The 17,854-nt window shown below is 48.8% G+C and overlaps 1 protein-coding gene across 2 annotated transcripts in view; it reads right to left on the bottom strand.

Annotated features, from left to right (window-relative positions):
* Abl1 (ABL proto-oncogene 1, non-receptor tyrosine kinase) overlaps window positions 1–17,854 on the bottom strand; it is a 117,954-nt gene that overhangs the window by 42,638 nt on the left and 57,462 nt on the right. The window contains exon 1 of one of the 2 annotated variants that reach the window (XM_042681050.1): window positions 1,780–1,949. The exons of the other annotated variant lie outside the window; for it this stretch is intronic. Within the exon in view, the coding sequence (XP_042536984.1) occupies window positions 1,780–1,858 (79 nt within the window). The 5' untranslated portion in view covers window positions 1,859–1,949. Of the gene's footprint in view, window positions 1–1,779; window positions 1,950–17,854 lie in introns of those variants that run through there. 2 annotated transcript variants of the gene reach the window in all.

Here is a 17,854-nt window from a genome sequence, read left to right as displayed (position 1 = left end):
GGTACCTCATCCATAAGATGGCAATAGCCAGGCCCATCAAGAGAAGTAAATCTACGAGATTAAATCACGTAGAGACAGGGACAGTACGTAGTCACCATCACTGCTGCCTCAGCCGCCAGGCCCAGGGAGCAGGAGCCAGGCACTCTGAACTGCCTTTCTGGCTGAGCCTCCTTCTTTGACAACTTCTTCTGTTCTCTCCCTGACCTGGCATGCTTGCGACACCTAGGTGGGTGTCAGTGATCGCTGAAACACTGATGAACAGCCTGGGTTCTAGCGCACGAGTAGCCGCTGCTCTTCCCACAAGACCGTCATCACCTCCCTCAGTCCTTCCAGAAGCCATCACTGAGGTTCCTTCAGTCCATTCAACCTCAGAACAAGAATTCCCTTGACTTTCTCTAACTATCTCAGTAAGACAGAATTTCTAGAGTGGACCAAGCCTTATCACATAGCAGTTGGCTTTACCAGATGTGTTTCTTTGGAGACCTGTCAACATTTAAGAATTGTTTCAAGGCCTACCCCCCAAAACAGTAATTACACCAGGTATGTAGTCAATCTCAGTTTACCCCCAAGAAAACAAGCTGATGTAGGGGCTAAGCTGTGACCTAAACTTTCCTCCCGCTCGGCAGTTACAAAAGCCCATTCATCCCGCCCAGGCACCCGTCTACAAAATGGAGATGACAGTGCCTAACACTAACTCGTTACAGATGTAAATGAGAATGTGCTCAGAGCTTTGAACAGCTTGGAAAAAATAAGCCATATAATAACTGAAGATGATTCTGACTGCTGAGACGTCAAGTTTTAGGGACATATTAACGGCCTCCTCCCTCCAAATGCCAGGCTTTGTGAGCCATGTCTTCTCTAAGGGGCCCAACGCAAATCCTGGGAAGGGACGGGCGGGACCCACAGAAGGCACAGATTTCCCTGTACCGCTGGCATTCATGTTTGAGCTACACATGTGACACCAGGCAGGCCTTCAAGTCAAGAGTTGAAAAAAAAAAAAAAGAAAAAGAAAAAAGAAGGGTAAGTCAGAGAAGTAATGATGCCAATTTCTCTCTTTCGTTTCTGAAAGGCACAGTGTTAGCACCTCAGGTCCACAGTAAGTCCCACTTGTTCAAAAGTGAATTTCATGTGTTGACCCTTGCCTCAGTCCTACATGGAGGCACCATCACGTGTCTGGGGGCGCGGGCCTCGCCACCCTCCACTACCTTTCCTCCTCATCACCAAAGCTGCAAAGCAGCAAGGAGTGTAAGGGTGACACCACCAGGGCGGGTGCAGGGAGCGGTGGGGCGCAGACAGGAGCTGGGCTCAGGGAGGGAGCCCACAAGAGGCACCCTCGCCCCTGCACCACGCAGGGCGCTTTCCTCTGGAAACGAGGGGGCTGTTGGACCTCTCCGTGGTCCTCGGGGATCGGGGTGGGAGGGGTGGGGGTAGAGAGAGCTGTACCCATAAATGGTAGAGCTGGGCTCCCTTTGTACGCTTAATGGAAATCGTATGCGGTCGCTGCCGCGGCGGGCTCTTCTGCCCCGCAGCGTGGCTCCGGGCGCCAGGCCTGCGGGGGTGGCCTTCTCAACTTTCTGGGTGCAGCCCGCGCTCTGGGGCCCCGCACTCACCCGGCCAGGGCGGGGGGAGGGAGGGCAGGGCGAGAACGAGGGAAGGCGGGAGCAGGGAGGCAGGCGCGGGAGAGGAAGGCGGAAAGGCCTAGCCGGCTCCGCGGAGGGCAGGGGCCGGGCCGGGGCGGCCGGGGAAGGGGAGCCGGGGAGGCGCGCGCCGCCGGCTTACCTTCCAGGTAACAGCTGGAGGACGAGGACAGCCCCTTCTTGGACTTGCAGCCCACCAGCTTCAAGCAGATCTCCAACATCTTCCCGCGCCCGCCCGCGCGCCCGCCCGCGCCCGGGCCGCCCCGCCAGGCGCCCCGGCCCCTCTCGCCCGCCCGCCCGCACCACCGCCCGTCCTGCTCGGCCGCGCCTGTTAACAAAGGGCCCGGAGGCGCCGCCAGGCCCGCCCCGCCCCCGCCCGCGCCCGCCCAGCCTTAACCCCCTCGTGGCCGCGCCCCACGCCTCCGTCCCCCCAACCCCCCTTAGCCCCCTCGTGGCCGCGCCCCACGCCTCCGTCCCCCCAACCCCCCTTAGCCCCCTCGTGGCCGCGCCCCACGCCTCGGGTCCCCTCTGGCCCGCCTGCCCCCCACCCCCTCGGTCCGACAGCGGCAGGAGGCCTCCCCACCTGCCCCGTCCAGTGGGGCCAGGCAAACTCCCGTCCCAAGAATGGTGGTGAAAATGCAAATTCCTCTCCGGTTAGCGACGCTGGCCTCCTCGACACTGGGGCGCAGCCTGTGATCATGGCTGGGCAGCGGGTGTCTGCGGAGGAAGCAGCCAGCGCTGGAAGCCCAGACGACCTCTCCACTCCGCGGGGACACCCCTCCTAGACTGCCCACGCGGTGGCCTGGCCAGCGCGCCGCACCGCACAGAGACCGGCCCAGGCCCAGGGTCTGCACCCTCTCACTGTGAGCCCGGCCCCAGGCCCCAGGCCCAGGGTCTGCACCCTCTCACTGTGAGCCTGGCCCCAGGCCCAGGGTCTGCACCCTCTCACTGTGAGCCCGGCCCAGGTCCAGGGTCTGCACCCTCTCACTGTGAGCCCGGCCCAGGCCCAGGGTCTGCACCCTCTCACTGTGAGCCTGGCCCAAGCCCCAGGCCCAGGGTCTGCACCCTCTCACTGTGAGCCCGGCCCAGGCCCAGGGTCTGCACCCTCTCACTGTGAGCCCGGCCCAGGCCCAGGGTCTGCACCCTCTCACTGTGAGCCCGGCCCCAGGCCCAGGGTCTGCACCCTCTCACTGTGAGCCCGGCCCCAGGCCCAGGGTCTGCACCCTCTCACTGTGAGCCCGGCCCCAGTTCCAGGGTCTGCACCCTCTCACTGTGAGCCCGGCCCAGGCCCAGGGTCTGCACCCTCTCACTGTGAGCCCGGCCCCAGGCCCCAGGCCCAGGGTCTGCACCCTCTCACTGTGTGCCCGGCCCAGGCCCAGGGTCTGCACCCTCTCACTGTGAGCCCGGCCCAGGCCCCAGGGTCTGCACCCTCTCACTGTGAGCCCGGCCCCAGGCCCAGGGTCTGCACCCTCTCACTGTGAGCCCGGCCCAGGCCCAGGGTCTGCACCCTCTCACTGTGAGCCCGGCTCCAAGCCCCAGGCCCAGGGTCTGCACCCTCTCACTGTGAGCCTGGCCCAGGCCCAGGGTCTGCACCCTCTCACTGTGAGCCCGGCCCCAGTTCCAGGGTCTGCACCCTCTCACTGTGAGCCCGGCCCAGGCCCAGGGTCTGCACCCTCTCACTGTGAGCCCGGCCCCAGGCCCCAGGCCCAGGGTCTGCACCCTCTCACTGTGAGCCCGGCCCAGGCCCAGGGTCTGCACCCTCTCACTGTGAGCCCGGCCCAGGCCCCAGGGTCTGCACCCTCTCACTGTGAGCCCGGCCCCAGGCCCAGGGTCTGCACCCTCTCACTGTGAGCCCGGCCCAGGCCCAGGGTCTGCACCCTCTCACTGTGAGCCCGGCCCAGGCCCAGGCCCAGGGTCTGCACCCTCTCACTGTGAGCCCGGCCCCAGGCCCAGGGTCTGCACCCTTCTCTGCCTCCTCAAACAGGACATGGCCCCTTACTGGGCACCCCCAAGGCAGCCAGTTTCATCTCAAGTCCGCTTCACCCCAGTGCTGGGCTCCAGCTTTTCCTAACTAGGCAAGACCGATGACAGCAATGTTATTACAGAAAGTAACAATAATCACAATGAAGTGTTACTGGCGTAAATCCTGAAGTCTGAGTCGGTGGGAAACAATAAGGCCACCAATGATCTAATAAATGCCAGATAACCAAGTTGAAATACGGAGAACGTTTTTTGTTCAGGTCTTGTAGCCCTGAGAGAACTGAGAGGTCCTGAGATGCTACCCTGTACCAGCCTTGTGAGAGCATGTTATGTGCCTTACTGCATGGCATTTTCAACAGTGGGTCTGATGGAAAACCAACCATTATCCCAAGCTGATGCTCAGGAGGCCAAGCACTTTGCCTCAGGTTCTCCAACAGAAACAGCTAGTGATGGTTCAGCAGGCTACTTAGCTCCAAGGATGAGTTTCTGACCATCCCATCAAAAACCTACCTTTGGGGTGGGAGGTGTGGCTCGGGAGGCAGATTACAAGCCAATGAGCAAAAGCATCAGATACTGAGTACAAGGCCAGATCTTGGACCACAAAAAACTACCAAGTAACAGCATGGCATCCCCGCCTGTGAGGAATAACTCAGGTGGTCATGTTTCAGAGAATGCCAGGGCTACAAGAAACCCCAGCTACTGCCAGTGCATCTTGTAACGACAACAACCCAGATCATCTCCAAAGCACCAGGAATGTCTAAAGAACAAGAGCTTCACATAGGTCTGCCAAAAATAGCAATGAAAACTCAAGACTGGGCCAGGCACCAGTGGCTCAAGCTTGTAATTCTAGCTACTCGGGAGACTGAGATCTGATGACCCTAGTTCCAAGCCAGCCCAGGTAACAAAGTCCCTGAGACTCTTATCTCCAATAAACTATCAAAAAAGCCCAAAGTGGCACTGTGGCTCAAGTGGTAGAGGATTAGCCTTGCACAAAAGAAGTTCAGGGGCAGTCCTCAGGCCCTAAGTTCAAAGCCTAGGACTGGCACATTCACACAACTCAAGACTGGACTGGAAGTAACAGGTGTACCTCACAGCCAGGATGTGACCAACTTTGCAGAGATGTTCTAGAATTCTGATGGGTGTATGGAATGTATTTGAACTGCACTGAGGGAACCTACTGCTAATGTCCTGGACCACATCAGGCCTTACAAGCACCGAAGGCGGCAGGTCAGGGCCATAGAGACACAGCCCTGCAGGTGACAAGTGCAATTACCCGATTCCGGAAGACACTGTCCTGCTAGAGGCCTGCATGTAAAGGCTGCTCACTTACTTAGTGTTGTTTCAAACATTTCAAACTCTACATGTATGCCAAAAATAACCTTCAAAAGGGTTCCACCAATACAAATAAGCTTTTAAGAAATACAGTATCTGTCAGCTTTGCTGCCATTTTGGAAAGTCAAAGGTCTTGGATCAGACTATAATAAAGTCTGTCATTATATGGCATTTCAGATTAAAGGGTCACATTCAGATTGTCAGCTTAATGCCAAGAATTACACAGTAATAGGCATTTTTGAAATTCTAACCATATCCTGGAATACAGGCCCAAATATTTATTCACAAGGCCTGTACTTTATACTGAGATATAAGTTTATTTTTAAAACCTAATGACTATTACTAATATTCTGCTTGAGTCTAAAATGACCTTATCCTCTTAAATCCTCTTAAAAAATGAGTAATGCTTATAAGCTGTATCCAAATCTTTTATAGTTTAGACATAAAAGTATGCACCAACAGTTCTGGCAAGGCATTGTGAACTAGCGGCAATGCGCACGGAAGTTGCTGCCAAACTGTATACCACCACTTCAACCTCGGACTGTTCTTTCCACATGCAACTTCTGCAACTCAGGAGATACGAAAATCACTATGCATAAGTAAATGAAGGCAGACCTCTATCATCTAGCCTTCTGTCCTTCTAGGAAAGAAGGACAAAAGGGAGTCTCCAACCTAAATCTAAAAGCCATCAACCTTAGAAAATAAAGGGAAGAAGAACAGAAAAGACTATGAGCTGGTATCTTTGTTTTGATGCACATTAATGTGCACCCAATATGTACCAGGCACTCCAATAATCTCACAACTGTCCAGTAAAGGCTGTACAATCTGATTCTATTTCCCAGGTAAGGGAATGTAGAGAGAGACAGGGCGGGAAGAGAAGTCCTGGCAGGTAGCAACATTTCCATCTTAAGTGGAAGGCAGACAACCGGAACAACACCAAAGGAAGAAACAAAAATCAGTATCTTGGGAAAATATGTTTTAAAATAATTCAGAGATTTAGACCTACCTAAGAATATCTTTGAATATATTGAAAAATTAAGAAAGACAAACTTTAATTAAAGCAAGTGATCTAATCAGTGTTTTAAGAGAACAGTCCACAACCTGAAAAAAAAAATGAGAAGTCAGGCCCAGAAAGACCAAGTACACCTGTTTTTTGGCCTATGTGGAAGCTGGGGCTAATTTACAAATGTACATGTACATGCACATGCAAGTGTACATGAATGTGTTAACTAAATCATGGTATTTGCAGGGGAGAATTCAAGTGGTATAATTCCCTAGAAAACTGAAGTCATCCTCCAACAAATACTTGCAAGATGGGGACGGGTAGTGTCAAGGGGAGAGGTATAAGAACGAAGAGAGGGGATAGGGAAGAACACGATCGTAATATTCAATGCACATGCAATGAAATCAAGAAAACTGGGGAGGGATGGCGGAGAACGATGAAAGGGGTGAATGAACGAGCTGTGCTTAAATGATTTCTTGAGTGGTAACTCCTTGGTACAACTAGTTAAAGATAACAAAAATATGATTTAAAAACAAGAGGTTGTCCGAATCATGAGCTGAGTACATTGGTTCATGTCTGTAATCCCACATACTCAGGAGGTGGAGATTGAGAGAACTGTGGTTTGAGGCCAGCCTGGGCAGAAAGTTAGCAAGAATGCATCTCCATCACTAAGCCAAGCATAAAATGATGTATACCTGTGATCCCAGCTACTCTGGAGGCATATGTATGAGGGCTGTGGAGAGGCCAGGCCTAGGCAAAAATGTAAAACCTTATCTGAGAATAACGAGAGCAGAATGCACTGGAGATGTGGCTCACATGGTAAACCACCTGCCTATCATTCTACCTAACAGAATGTACAGTTCTGTGTCTGTTCTAGTCTAATAGCATCTGACTGTGTGGACTGAGCTGCGAGAAGTTCCCAGAAGGCAAGAAGATGCACTGAGCTGTGGCTGTGTCATTTCCCAGAGAGGACTCCTACCAGAATAGGTACTCTCAGGTCCTGGGACTAGGTCAAGAGCTCAAAAGAAGAGTTGTGATGGGCAAAAATGTTAAAAGCCAAAAGAAGGGCTGGGAAGGTGGCTCAGTGATAGAGCGCTTGCCTTGCATGCATGAGGCCCTGGGTTTGATTCCTCAGCACCACATAAGCAGAAAAAGCCAGAAGTGGCACTGTGGCTCAAGTGGTAGAGCACTAGCCTTGCACTGAAGAGCTCAGAGACAGCTCCCAGGCCCAGAGTTCAGGCCCTATGACCAGTAAGAAATAAATAAAACAAAACAAGACAAAAACAAAAAGTACAACAGGTAAAAATGAGAGAAAGGAGAGCCTAAAAGTTGTTATCCCCTGAACAAGGACATCAATTTCCTTTCTGAAGGAAAAGAAACACTTGCCAGGGATCAGAGGTGGTAAATGAGGTTCACCTTTCATCCTGAAGTCCAGGTCTGCAACCAAGGCCCTGGGTCTCCTCCAGGGAGGGTCTGGGTGTGAGCGCCCTAGACGGCTACCCTACTCCTGACAGCCACTCTTTTGGTCCCTTGGGATTCCCAGGGAGTCTCAGCTGGGGCCAAAGTTGAACTGCACTAGAGCAAATCCACTTTCTAGAAAATCTCATTTTAGAAGACTATATATATATATATTTTTTTTTGGGGGGGGGGTCTGGTAGTGGGGCCTGAACTCTGGGCCTGGGCGCTATCCCTCAGCTCTTCAGCTCAAGGCTAGCGCTCTACCACTGGAGCCACAGCACCACTTCCGGCTTTTTTCTTTTTGCTTATGTGGTACTGAGGAATCGAACCCAGGGTCTCATGAATGCAAGGCAAGCACTCTACCACTGAGCCACCTTCCCAGCCCCTAAAAGATTATATTTTTGTAATTACCAAGTTTAAGCATAGCTGTTAAAACAATTTTTTCCAGATGGGAAATGCTAATACTATTAAGTATGCCCATGATAATTTTTATATTTCATGTTTTTTTTTTTGTTGTTGTTGATCATGGGGCCTGGGTGGTATCCCTGCGCTCTTCAGCTCAAGGCCAGTGCTCTACCTCTTGAGCCACAGGGCCACTTCCAGTTTTCTATTGGCTTATTGGAGATCAGAGTCTCACGGACTTTTCTGCCCCGCCTGGCTCTGAACTGTGATCCTCAGATCTCAGCCTCCTGAGTAGCTAGGATTACAGGCGTAAGCCACTGGCGCCCAGCTATTTTTTCATGTTTAATCAAAGTAATATACATATAGCTTAAATCAATACTAAAATTCTTGCACAGACTTGTGTGTGTGTGTGTGTGTGTGTGTGTGTGTGTGTGTGTGTGTGTGTGTGTGTGTGTGTGTGTGTGTGTGTGTGTGGTGCTGGTCTGAGTATTGAACTTAATTAAGCTTTTGTACTCAAGCTTAGCACTCTACCACTTAAGCCATAGCTCCACTTTTAGGTTTTTGGTGGTTAACTGGGGATAAGAGTATCAGGGGTTTGCCTGCCCTGGTTGGCTTTGAATTGTGATCCTCAGATCTCAGCTTCCTGAGTAGGCAGGATTACAGGTGTGAGCCATGGGCACCTGGCTTGTACAACCTTTAAAAAAAAAAAAAAATGGGGCTGGGAAGGTGGCTCAGTGGTAGAGTGCTTGCCTTGCATGCATGAGGCCCTGGGTTCGATTCCTCAGCATCACGTAAGCAAAAAGAAAAAAGCTGGAAGTGGGGCTGTGGCTCAAGTGGTAGAGCGCTAGCCTTGAGCTGAAGAGCTGAGGGACAGCGCCCAGGCCCAGAGTTCAGGCCCCACAACCGGACTTCCCCACCAAAAAAAATGGAGGTGAAGGAAAGGTACTTTTAAGCCTTGTCATAAAGGCCAGCCTGTGTGTGTGTGTGTGTGTGTGTGTGTGTGCGCGTGTGTGTGTGTGTGTGTGTGTGTGTGTGTTGTGTATATGTGTGCCAGTACTGGGGCCTGAACTGAGGGCTTCATGCTCTCCTTCAGTTTTCTTGCTCATAGCTAGATCTCTACCACTTGCCTCCAGTCTAGCATTTTACTGGTTAACTGGTGACAGAGTTGTGTGGACTTTTCTGCCTAGGCTGGTTTCAAACCTTGATCCTCCAAGTCTCAGCCTCCTAAGTAGCTAGAATTTATAAATGTGAGTTACTTGTGCACAACTTTCCTCCTTTTTTTTTTTGGACAGTCCTGGGGCTTGAACTCGGGACCTGAGCTGTCCCTGAGCCTCTCTGTGCTCAAGCTAGAACTCTACCGCTTGACCACAGCACTACTTCTTCTGAGTAGTTTACGGGAGATAAGAGTTTCATGGTCTTTCCTGCCCTGGCTGAGTAGCTAGGATTACAGGTGTGAGCCCCAGCACCCAGCTCCCCCTTGTCTCTCCAGTCATCTAAGACCCCCCCCTCCTTGACGGTCTCAGTGCCCCTGGCACCCGGGCTTCCTCTGTCTGGGTCCCCCCGGGCAGACCAGCTCCTGTCCCCTCACAACAGGCAGGCCCGAGCCAGCGCCCTCCATCGCCAGGCCACTTCCACCATGGCTCCTCCTTCTGACCCAGCCTGGCCTCCTTGGGTTTCCTCTGTCCTTAGAAATGCTTTCGTCATTTCACAGGGTGGGTGGAAGAAATGGAGATGAGTACAGGCCTCCTATCTCGACTCATCTGAGTCAGAACCCTTGTCCATCTCACCGATGACGTGCTTCACTATGGTGACAGGTGAGTTACCTGGCACTGGGCCATGTGTCAGGTCAGTGGAGAGCTGGGAAACAAGCCCAAGTCTCCAAACCCCTAGATGTCTTTTCCCAGGACATGACCTCTGCCAGGTACCATAACCAACAACCACAGACAAGTGTGAGCACACTAAGCTCCCACACTTCTGCAACTATTCAGCTGCAAATGACAGGTCCCAACTCTTAAGCAATGAACAACCAAACCCCAGATGGTAACTGGTTCCAACTCTGTACCTCAAATATGATTATAAACAAATACAAAAAGTACTTGGAATATTGTCATTAAACTCTTAAATTCTTGAATTAAACTTAAAAGCGATTTTGAGTTTTTATGAAATGGCTCTGTCTCTTAATTTTGGTTAACTTTTGCAGTGAGTACCAAGGAATTTTATTTTAAATCACTAAATATTCTTTGTTTTTAACTTTAATATTGAATTGAGATTAAACCAAGTTAAAATTATGAATGTTACAAATCTGTTAAAATACCAAAGAGTAATGTTGGGAAAGAATGCCCAGACTCAGAGGATTATCTGCAATCATAAGACTTTTAATAGAGCATAAACTTAGCACACCAAGTGGAAACATACATGCAAACCTTCTAGCTGTAGTTTATTCGCTTTGAGTTGGCAAATCAAAGGTTAATTTTCTTCTCTCTCTTTCTCTAAGACTAAAAGAATCTGCAGAGCAGCAGAAGGCCTGGGAGATCACATTACTTTTGGGGGTGGGGAGGAAGGCAGCTGGAAGCAGCACAGAGCTTGAGAAGGGAAAGAAAACAAGTTGTCTAGCCCTTCCTCCCCCTTCCCACCCCCCCAGTGGACCGCAGTGGGGATTAGGAGGCTGTGGAGGAACTCGGTTTATGCAAGTTATCTCTGGGCAGCAGAAACTGGGGACGCTCAGCAGCCCAGCCCTGTAGAGAGGAAATCCAAGCTCTTGATAGTTGTCCCATGGCCTGGAACCCTAGAAACACTAAAGGAGAGGAATGCACTTGATTCTTCAGTTTGCTCAGTTAAGGTTTTAGGCAAGCCCAAAGGACAAATGGAATCTCAGGATTTCTTCCTGCACTTGTTGGGAGCTGCTGCTATCTCAGAGAAGGAATGGCACCGGAAGCAGCCAGCTCTTCCTCCCTTAGAGATACATATGGGGTAGATCAATTGGAGCTGCATTATCAACTAGGAAAAAAGGGCTCCAGTGGAGCCCGGAGAGGCTGTTCAAGGGCTACTGTGCCAGGGTGTGGGGAGCCAGGACCACCTGGTCCCTCAAAGTCAAAGTATAAAATAGCTTGCCAAGCCAGGGTCCAGTGGCTCACGCCTGTAATCCCAGCTGCTCAAGAGGCTGGCATTTGAGGATTGAGGTTTGAAGCCAACCAGGGCAGGAAAGTCCATGAGACTCTCATTTCCAAATAACTACCCTTCCTCCCCCCAAAAAAGCCAGAAATGGAGCTGTGGCACAAGTGATAGAGAGCTAGCCTAGAGCAAAACAGCCCAGAGACAGCACGCAGGCCCTCTGAGTTCCAGCCTGAGGACCATGTATGTGTACGATGTGGGTGTGCGCACGCGCGCCCGAGCTCCTGTGCAACCGCGCCCGCCTTCCAGGCAACCTAAGCTGCCTTCTCAACTGCCCGCCTCCCTACTGGCCAGATATTGACTTCGGATCCAGACAGAATCTGCATTCTTCTCACACTCCCTAAGCATACGGCTGACTTCATGTGTCACCCTGACTGGACTGAAGGTGCCCAGCAGTAGTTTAGTGTGGCCTGTGAGGATGTTTCTAGAAGATATCCGCAGTTAGAGTGGTGGGCTGCCTATACAGAGGCCCCCCTCCCGCTGCCTCTGCCCTCTGGGTCAAAGGCCTTCAGACCACACTGGAGTCTTCACCGTTGCCCAGGGGTCTCAGGCCTATGACCACACTACCCATTTCATAGACAGCAAATTGGGATGTGGGGGGAGACACAACTTCTCAGCTTCTACACTCACATGATCTTATACATTTCATAGAATAGAGGACAGATCAGATGTAATTTCTACAAACAAACTGGTTCTGTTTCACTAGAGACTGCTAACTAAATACACGAAGAAATAGTAATTCATATGTAGAGCTATTTTATATGAACAATATTCTGGTGTAATTCTAAAACAACAGTAAAACCCTTAGAAGAGTTTATTATCTGGGTGGAGTGGTTTTATACCTGTAATTCTCACTCCTCTGGAGGTTGAGATTTGAAGATCATGGTTTAAAGTCAGCCCAGGCAGACAAATCCAAGAGATTCATTCTATTTCCAATTAACCAGCAAAAAGCCAGACTGTAGGTATGACTCAAGTGGTAGAGCACCAACAGTAAGTGAAAAAGCCAAGTTAGAGCACAAGGCCCTGAGGTTCAAACCCAGTACTGGCAAGCATGCACGTGCGCGTGCGCACGCACGCACACCCACCCACCCACACCCACACAAACTTATTAGGCCAAGAAATACATATTAGCTAGTTTCTTTGGGTTTTTTTTTTTTTTTGGGGGGGGGGGGGGGTTCCAGTTGTGGGGCCTGAACTCTGGGCCTGGGTGCTGTCCCTCAGCTCTTCAGCTCAAGGCTAGCACTCTACCACTTGAGCCACAGCGCCACTTCCGGCTTTTTTCTTTTTGCTTATGTGGTGCTGAGGAATCGAACCCAGGGCCTCAGGCATGCAAGACAAGCGCTCTACCACTGAGCCACCTTCCCAGCCCCTAGCTAATTTCTTTGATGAAAATAGAATAGCCACAGAGGCTAGGAACAAGAATCCCTAGTCCTAACAATGGCCCTCATTCTTCTCTTGCCCTCAAACTCTAAGTTTGGGGCCTTACACCCTATATTTTACATGTGGATATCACTTTAGAACTAAGACTAGAGTTCTCAGCCTTTCTCCAAGTAAGGCACTGCCATGGGCTCTGCTCCTAGTCCAACATGTAAGCTGAAGGATGCAGGCAGCCTCTGGGTGTGGGTTAAAGGAAGGAGTGAGTGCAGTTCTCTGTTCTATATGCACCTGGGAGCCAGCGCCATCCTGGATGGGAGATCCAGAGGACTAAGCTGTATCTTAAAGGGTACCGGGGTAAATGCAGCTGGTGCAGCCACTGTCCCCACCCAGGACGGCTAGTGTCGGCCTGCTAGAGAAGGTGTGTTTCATGTTTCACTTGCTGGTGTTTGGGGTCTGTGTAACAGCTAAGAATCCTAATGGTAATGACATGAACACTATCCTAAGGACTTCCAAAGCAACAGAAGTTTCTTCTTCTAGTAAAAACTGCTCATTTCCTGCCAGGTACCAGTGGCTCACACTTGTCATCCTAGCTACGCAGGAGGCTGAGACCTGAGGATCATGGTTCAAAGCCAGCCCAGGAAGGAAGGTGCCCGTGAGACTCTTATCTCCAATGAATCACCAGAAAACCAGAAGTAGAGCTATGGCTCAATTGGTAGAGTGCTCGCCTTGAACTGAAGAGCTGAGGGGCAGTGCCCAGGCCCAGAGTTCAAGCCCCATGACTGGCATAAAACAAAAAAACTCTTCACTGCAGATAAAACAGTCTATGACTTTAGAAAATAAGCAAGTGACCTATATAACCACCATGAAATATCAGTCCAGTGTCCAAATTATACATTATTATTATATTAGCTGTCCTTTCTACTTTTCATAAACTATTAGTGTGAGGAAAATAAAAATTCATGTGTTCTATCTGACCAAGAACTTTTATTCAAAATAAAGACTATTGTTACTACTCAGTAATAAAGACAGTAAATAAACCAAATAAAAAACAGGCAAGCCGGCACTGGTGGCTGCTCAGGAGACTGAGATCTAAGGCGCACAGTCTGAAACCAGTTCAGGCAGAAAAGTCGGTGAGAATCTTATCTCCAATAAACTACTCAGAAAAAGCTGGAAGTGGCGCTGTGGCTCAAGTGGTAGTGCACTAGCCTTGAACAAAAGAAGCTCAGGGACAGTGCCCAGGCCCTGAGTTTAAGCCCCAAGACCAGCAAAAAAAAAAAAGGCAAAAGGTCAGAAGTGAAAGAAACATGAAAAATATACATATATACAGATATACGTATATATATATATATATATATATATATATATATATATATAAAAGAAATACTCAGCATCTCACTCAAGAAATGAGAACTAAACTTGCTGAGAGATAACAATGTATCCCCACACCAACAGCCACAATAAAAACAAAATACAGAGCCCATGTTGACAGAGAGAACTCTCACACACTGCTGGTGGGACCATACAGTCCTTATAGTAAGTAGTTTAGCAATTTCTTAAAAAGTTAAACTTAAAGCCAGGTGCCGGTGGCTCACGCCTGTAATCCTAGCTACTTAGGAGGCTGAGATCTGAGGACTGCGGTTCACAGGCAGCCCCGGAAGTGGCGGTACGGTTCACGTGGTAGAGTGCTAGCCTTGAGCTGAAGGGCTGAGGGACAGCGCCCAGACCCAGGGTTTAAGCCCCACGAAAGACAAAAAAAAAAAAAAATTACCCTTAGGAATTTTACACAGCTATGAGAAAGAATAATATATAATCAACAGGAAAATGGATGGATCTAGAACAAGTCATGTTAAACAGACAGACCAATGGCACGTTATCTCTCATATGCGGAAGTAGGACCTAAAATACATGAGAACATGATAAATTACACAGGACTCTAGGCATTCACACACAGCAAGACCAAAGGAGGATACTCTTCTGATCATAAAATCCTTCTACTAGTGGATGAATAAAAATGGATATCTGTGGGCTGGAAAGGTAGCACAGTGGTAGAGTGCTTGCCTTGTATGCATGAGGCCCTGGGTTCAATTCCTCAGCACCACATAAGCAGAAAAAGCCAGAAATGGCCCTGTGGCTCAAGTGGTAGAGTGCTAGCCTTGAGCTGAAGAGCTGAGGGACAGCACCCAGGCCCAGAGATCAGGCCCATGACCAACAAAAGAAAAAAGGATATCTGGACAATGGAATACTATTGAACAATAAAAAGGAATGGTGCATTGCTAAATGCTACAGTCCCAGATACACCTCAGGAGCAGCTAAAAGAGAAGCGAGTCATGAAAGAACACATACTGCAGAGAACTCTATTCATACAAAGTGTTCAGGGAAGACAACTCTAGACAGCAAGAAAGCAAACCCAGGGCTGCCTGGGGCTGGAGGTCCACGGGAATTCTTCTGAATGATGGGAATGGGTTGTGGTCAGTGTGCCCTCTCTACTTATTTATTTATTTATTTAGGAATCACAGAATTAGACATTTAATAGTTAATTTTATGGTACATAAATTGTATCTCAGTAAAACTTATCATAAAACAGAAAAAAGGCAATGTGTTCTATCTCTCAGTCTGACACCTTTCTAATTATTCCATGCCCATATGATGGATAGATTCCACTCTTATTACTCAAGATACAAAAACTTAAATTCTATTAAGAGGTCAGTGGATAAATATGGTATGATGGAACACTACTCAGCAGTGAAAAGGGAGGAACCACTGACTACACCCAATAACAAAGAAGACTCTTAAATGCATTCTGACTTTAAAAAAATGATGTTAGTACTTATATGATATTCTACAGGACTGGGAGGATGGGCTGCCGACAAAGACATGCAGCGGCATGGGGCCCTGGTGCAGGGCTGAATCCCCAGTGCAGAGGTAGGATTAGAACTGTATTCCCTGTAAGAACTCAGAACTGTTACACTAAGTTCTGTACTGTAAGTTCAGTAAACCCGAAAGCAGGAGAGTGCAAATTACTGAGTCTGAGGAACAGAAAGGACTGTTGGAGTAGTTTGAGTAGCAGAACGACTTGACTAGCAAGTGTGAAGCCCTGAGTTCAAACCCCAGTACCACCAAAAACAACATGATCCTGTGAGGAGCATAAAGACAATTGACTGAAAATACCATGAGCTACACCAATGTATGTATTGTGGTAGTCCCAGAAGGAGAAAAGAGAGACAAAGAGAATATTTGTAGAAATAACAGTCAAACACTTGCAAATTTGATGAAAGACATGACCATAAACACCCGAGCATGAGCTTCAAGGAGACTAGATAGAGGCCCCCAAGGAGACACATAACGTTCAGACTGTCAAAAGACAGAAAATAGTGAAAGCAAAATAAGAAGCAACTCCCCACATACAAGGGACCTCAGCGAGCCCGGCGCCAGCAGCTCACGCCTGTCATCCTAGCTACTCAGGAGGCTGAGATCTGAGAATCTTGGTTCAAAGCCAGTCCAGGCAGGAGAGTCCGTGAGAATCTTATCTCCAATAAAGCACTAGAAAACCAGAAGTGGCACTGTAGCTCAAGTTGTACAGCGCTTGCCTTGAGCTGAAGAGCGCAAGGACAGCGCCCAGGCCCAGAGTTCAAGCCCCACCTCTGACAAAAAAAAAAAAAAAGAAGAAGAAAAAGGAGGGGACCTCAAGGAGACAGACTGTCAGCACACTTTGCATAAGCCACCTTGGAAACCAGAGGTTACGGGTTCAAATATTCAACATGCTGCTGAAAGCAAAGCTGTCAACCAGAGTGCTGGGCCTGGCAAAGACCCCTCTAAAATGAGGGGGAAGTGAAGATGTTCTCAGATAAACACAAGTCATGAAAAAAGTAGAGATCTCAGTGAAGGTAAACACATGAGCAATTCCAAAAGCTAGTTTTGTCATCAGCTTATAACTCTGCTTTTTATTTCTTTATCACTTGAAGTTAATATTTTTAATGATTAGTTTATGATTTTGACATGTAATGTGTGAAGATGTAATTTTGTTATCAACGTCAGCAAAGAAGCAGTGTTTCTGTACATTACTAAGGAAAAGCGAGTATAGATTCGTTAGTGTTGTAACATTAGAATGTTAAATATAATCTCCTTGTGTCTCTTTTGTCTTTTGCTGTTTTGAGATGGAGTACTGCTGTGTTACCCAGGCTGTCCTCAAACTCATGGGCTCTAGCTATCTTGAGTCACTTGGCCTCCCAAGTGACAGAGACATAAGTGTACCATTCCCAACCAGGTATTCCAATAGGTCTTAGAAAGGTTCAAGGAAGACCAGAGGCCAATGTGATGAGGTGCCCATGGCTCATACCTGTAATCACAACTACTTAGGAGGCAGCGGTCTAAGAATCTGGTTCTGGAATTGCTCAGATTACTAAAAGCTGAATCAATTCTTTTTTTTTTTTTTGGCAGTCCCGAGGCTTGAACTCTGGGCCTGGAAGCTATCTCTGAGCTTCTTTTGCACAAGGCAAGCATTCCACCACTTTGAGCCACAGTGCCACTTCCAGCTTTTTTTGAGTAGTTTATTGCAGATAAAAGTATCATGCAAGCCGGGCGCTGGTGGCTCACGCCTGTAATCCTAGCTACTCAGGAGGCTGAGATCTGAGGATCGCGGTTCAAAACCAGCCCGGGCAGGAAAGACCGTGAGACTCCTATCTCCAATAAACCACCAGAAAACCGGAAGTGGCGCTGTAGCTCAAGTGGTAGAACGCTCGCCTTGAGCTGAAGAGCTGAGGGACAGCGCCCAGGCCTAGAGTTCAAGCCCCACAACCGACAAAAAAAAAAAAAAAGTATCATGCAGTTTCCTGCCCAGGCTGGCTTTGAAACATGACCTTCAGATATCAGCCTCCTGAGTAGCTAGGACTACAAGCATGAGCCAATGGTGCCCAGCTTAAAAGTTGAATGAACTCTTATTGCACATTTCAGCTTTGCATACAGTGCAGGATATTGGCAAGCCCTCACTTTGCATTTCAGCTGTCCAGTGTTCCAGCACCAATTGTTCAAAAACCTCTCCAATTCCCCTTCGACTGTTCTAGATCACTGTTGGACATCCGATAATGTATCCTCTTGCGTTCATGGGGGTCTATGCCAGATCTCTGTTCTGTTGCACCGCTGTATTCTGGTGCAAATACCACCCCATCTTAATTCATTTATAGTAAGACTTGTAGTCAGACAATGCAAGTTTCCCAAATTATTGTTAAAAACTATTTTGGCTAGTTTGGGTCTTCCATATTAATTTTAGAATCAGCTGCTTCATTTCTACTAAAAATCTGCTGGCGTTCTGATGGGGACTGTGCTGACTATAAATTAACTCCAGCTGACACTTCCAATTGTTCACTCTCTGAATATCGTAATCACTCTATTAATGTAGATCTTCTCATTCTCTCTGCATTCGGTAGAAGGTCCTGTTTTAAATATCTCATACGTTACTGGAGTTATACTTCATGTGTGAAAAATCAAAATGTTTCTG

The sequence above is a fragment of the Dipodomys spectabilis genome, unplaced genomic scaffold, assembly GCF_019054845.1.
Source record: "Dipodomys spectabilis isolate Male_0828 unplaced genomic scaffold, ASM1905484v1 ptg000067l, whole genome shotgun sequence".
Classification (NCBI taxonomy): Eukaryota; Metazoa; Chordata; class Mammalia; order Rodentia; family Heteromyidae; genus Dipodomys; species Dipodomys spectabilis.
This window is presented reverse-complemented; position numbering and strand designations above follow the sequence as displayed.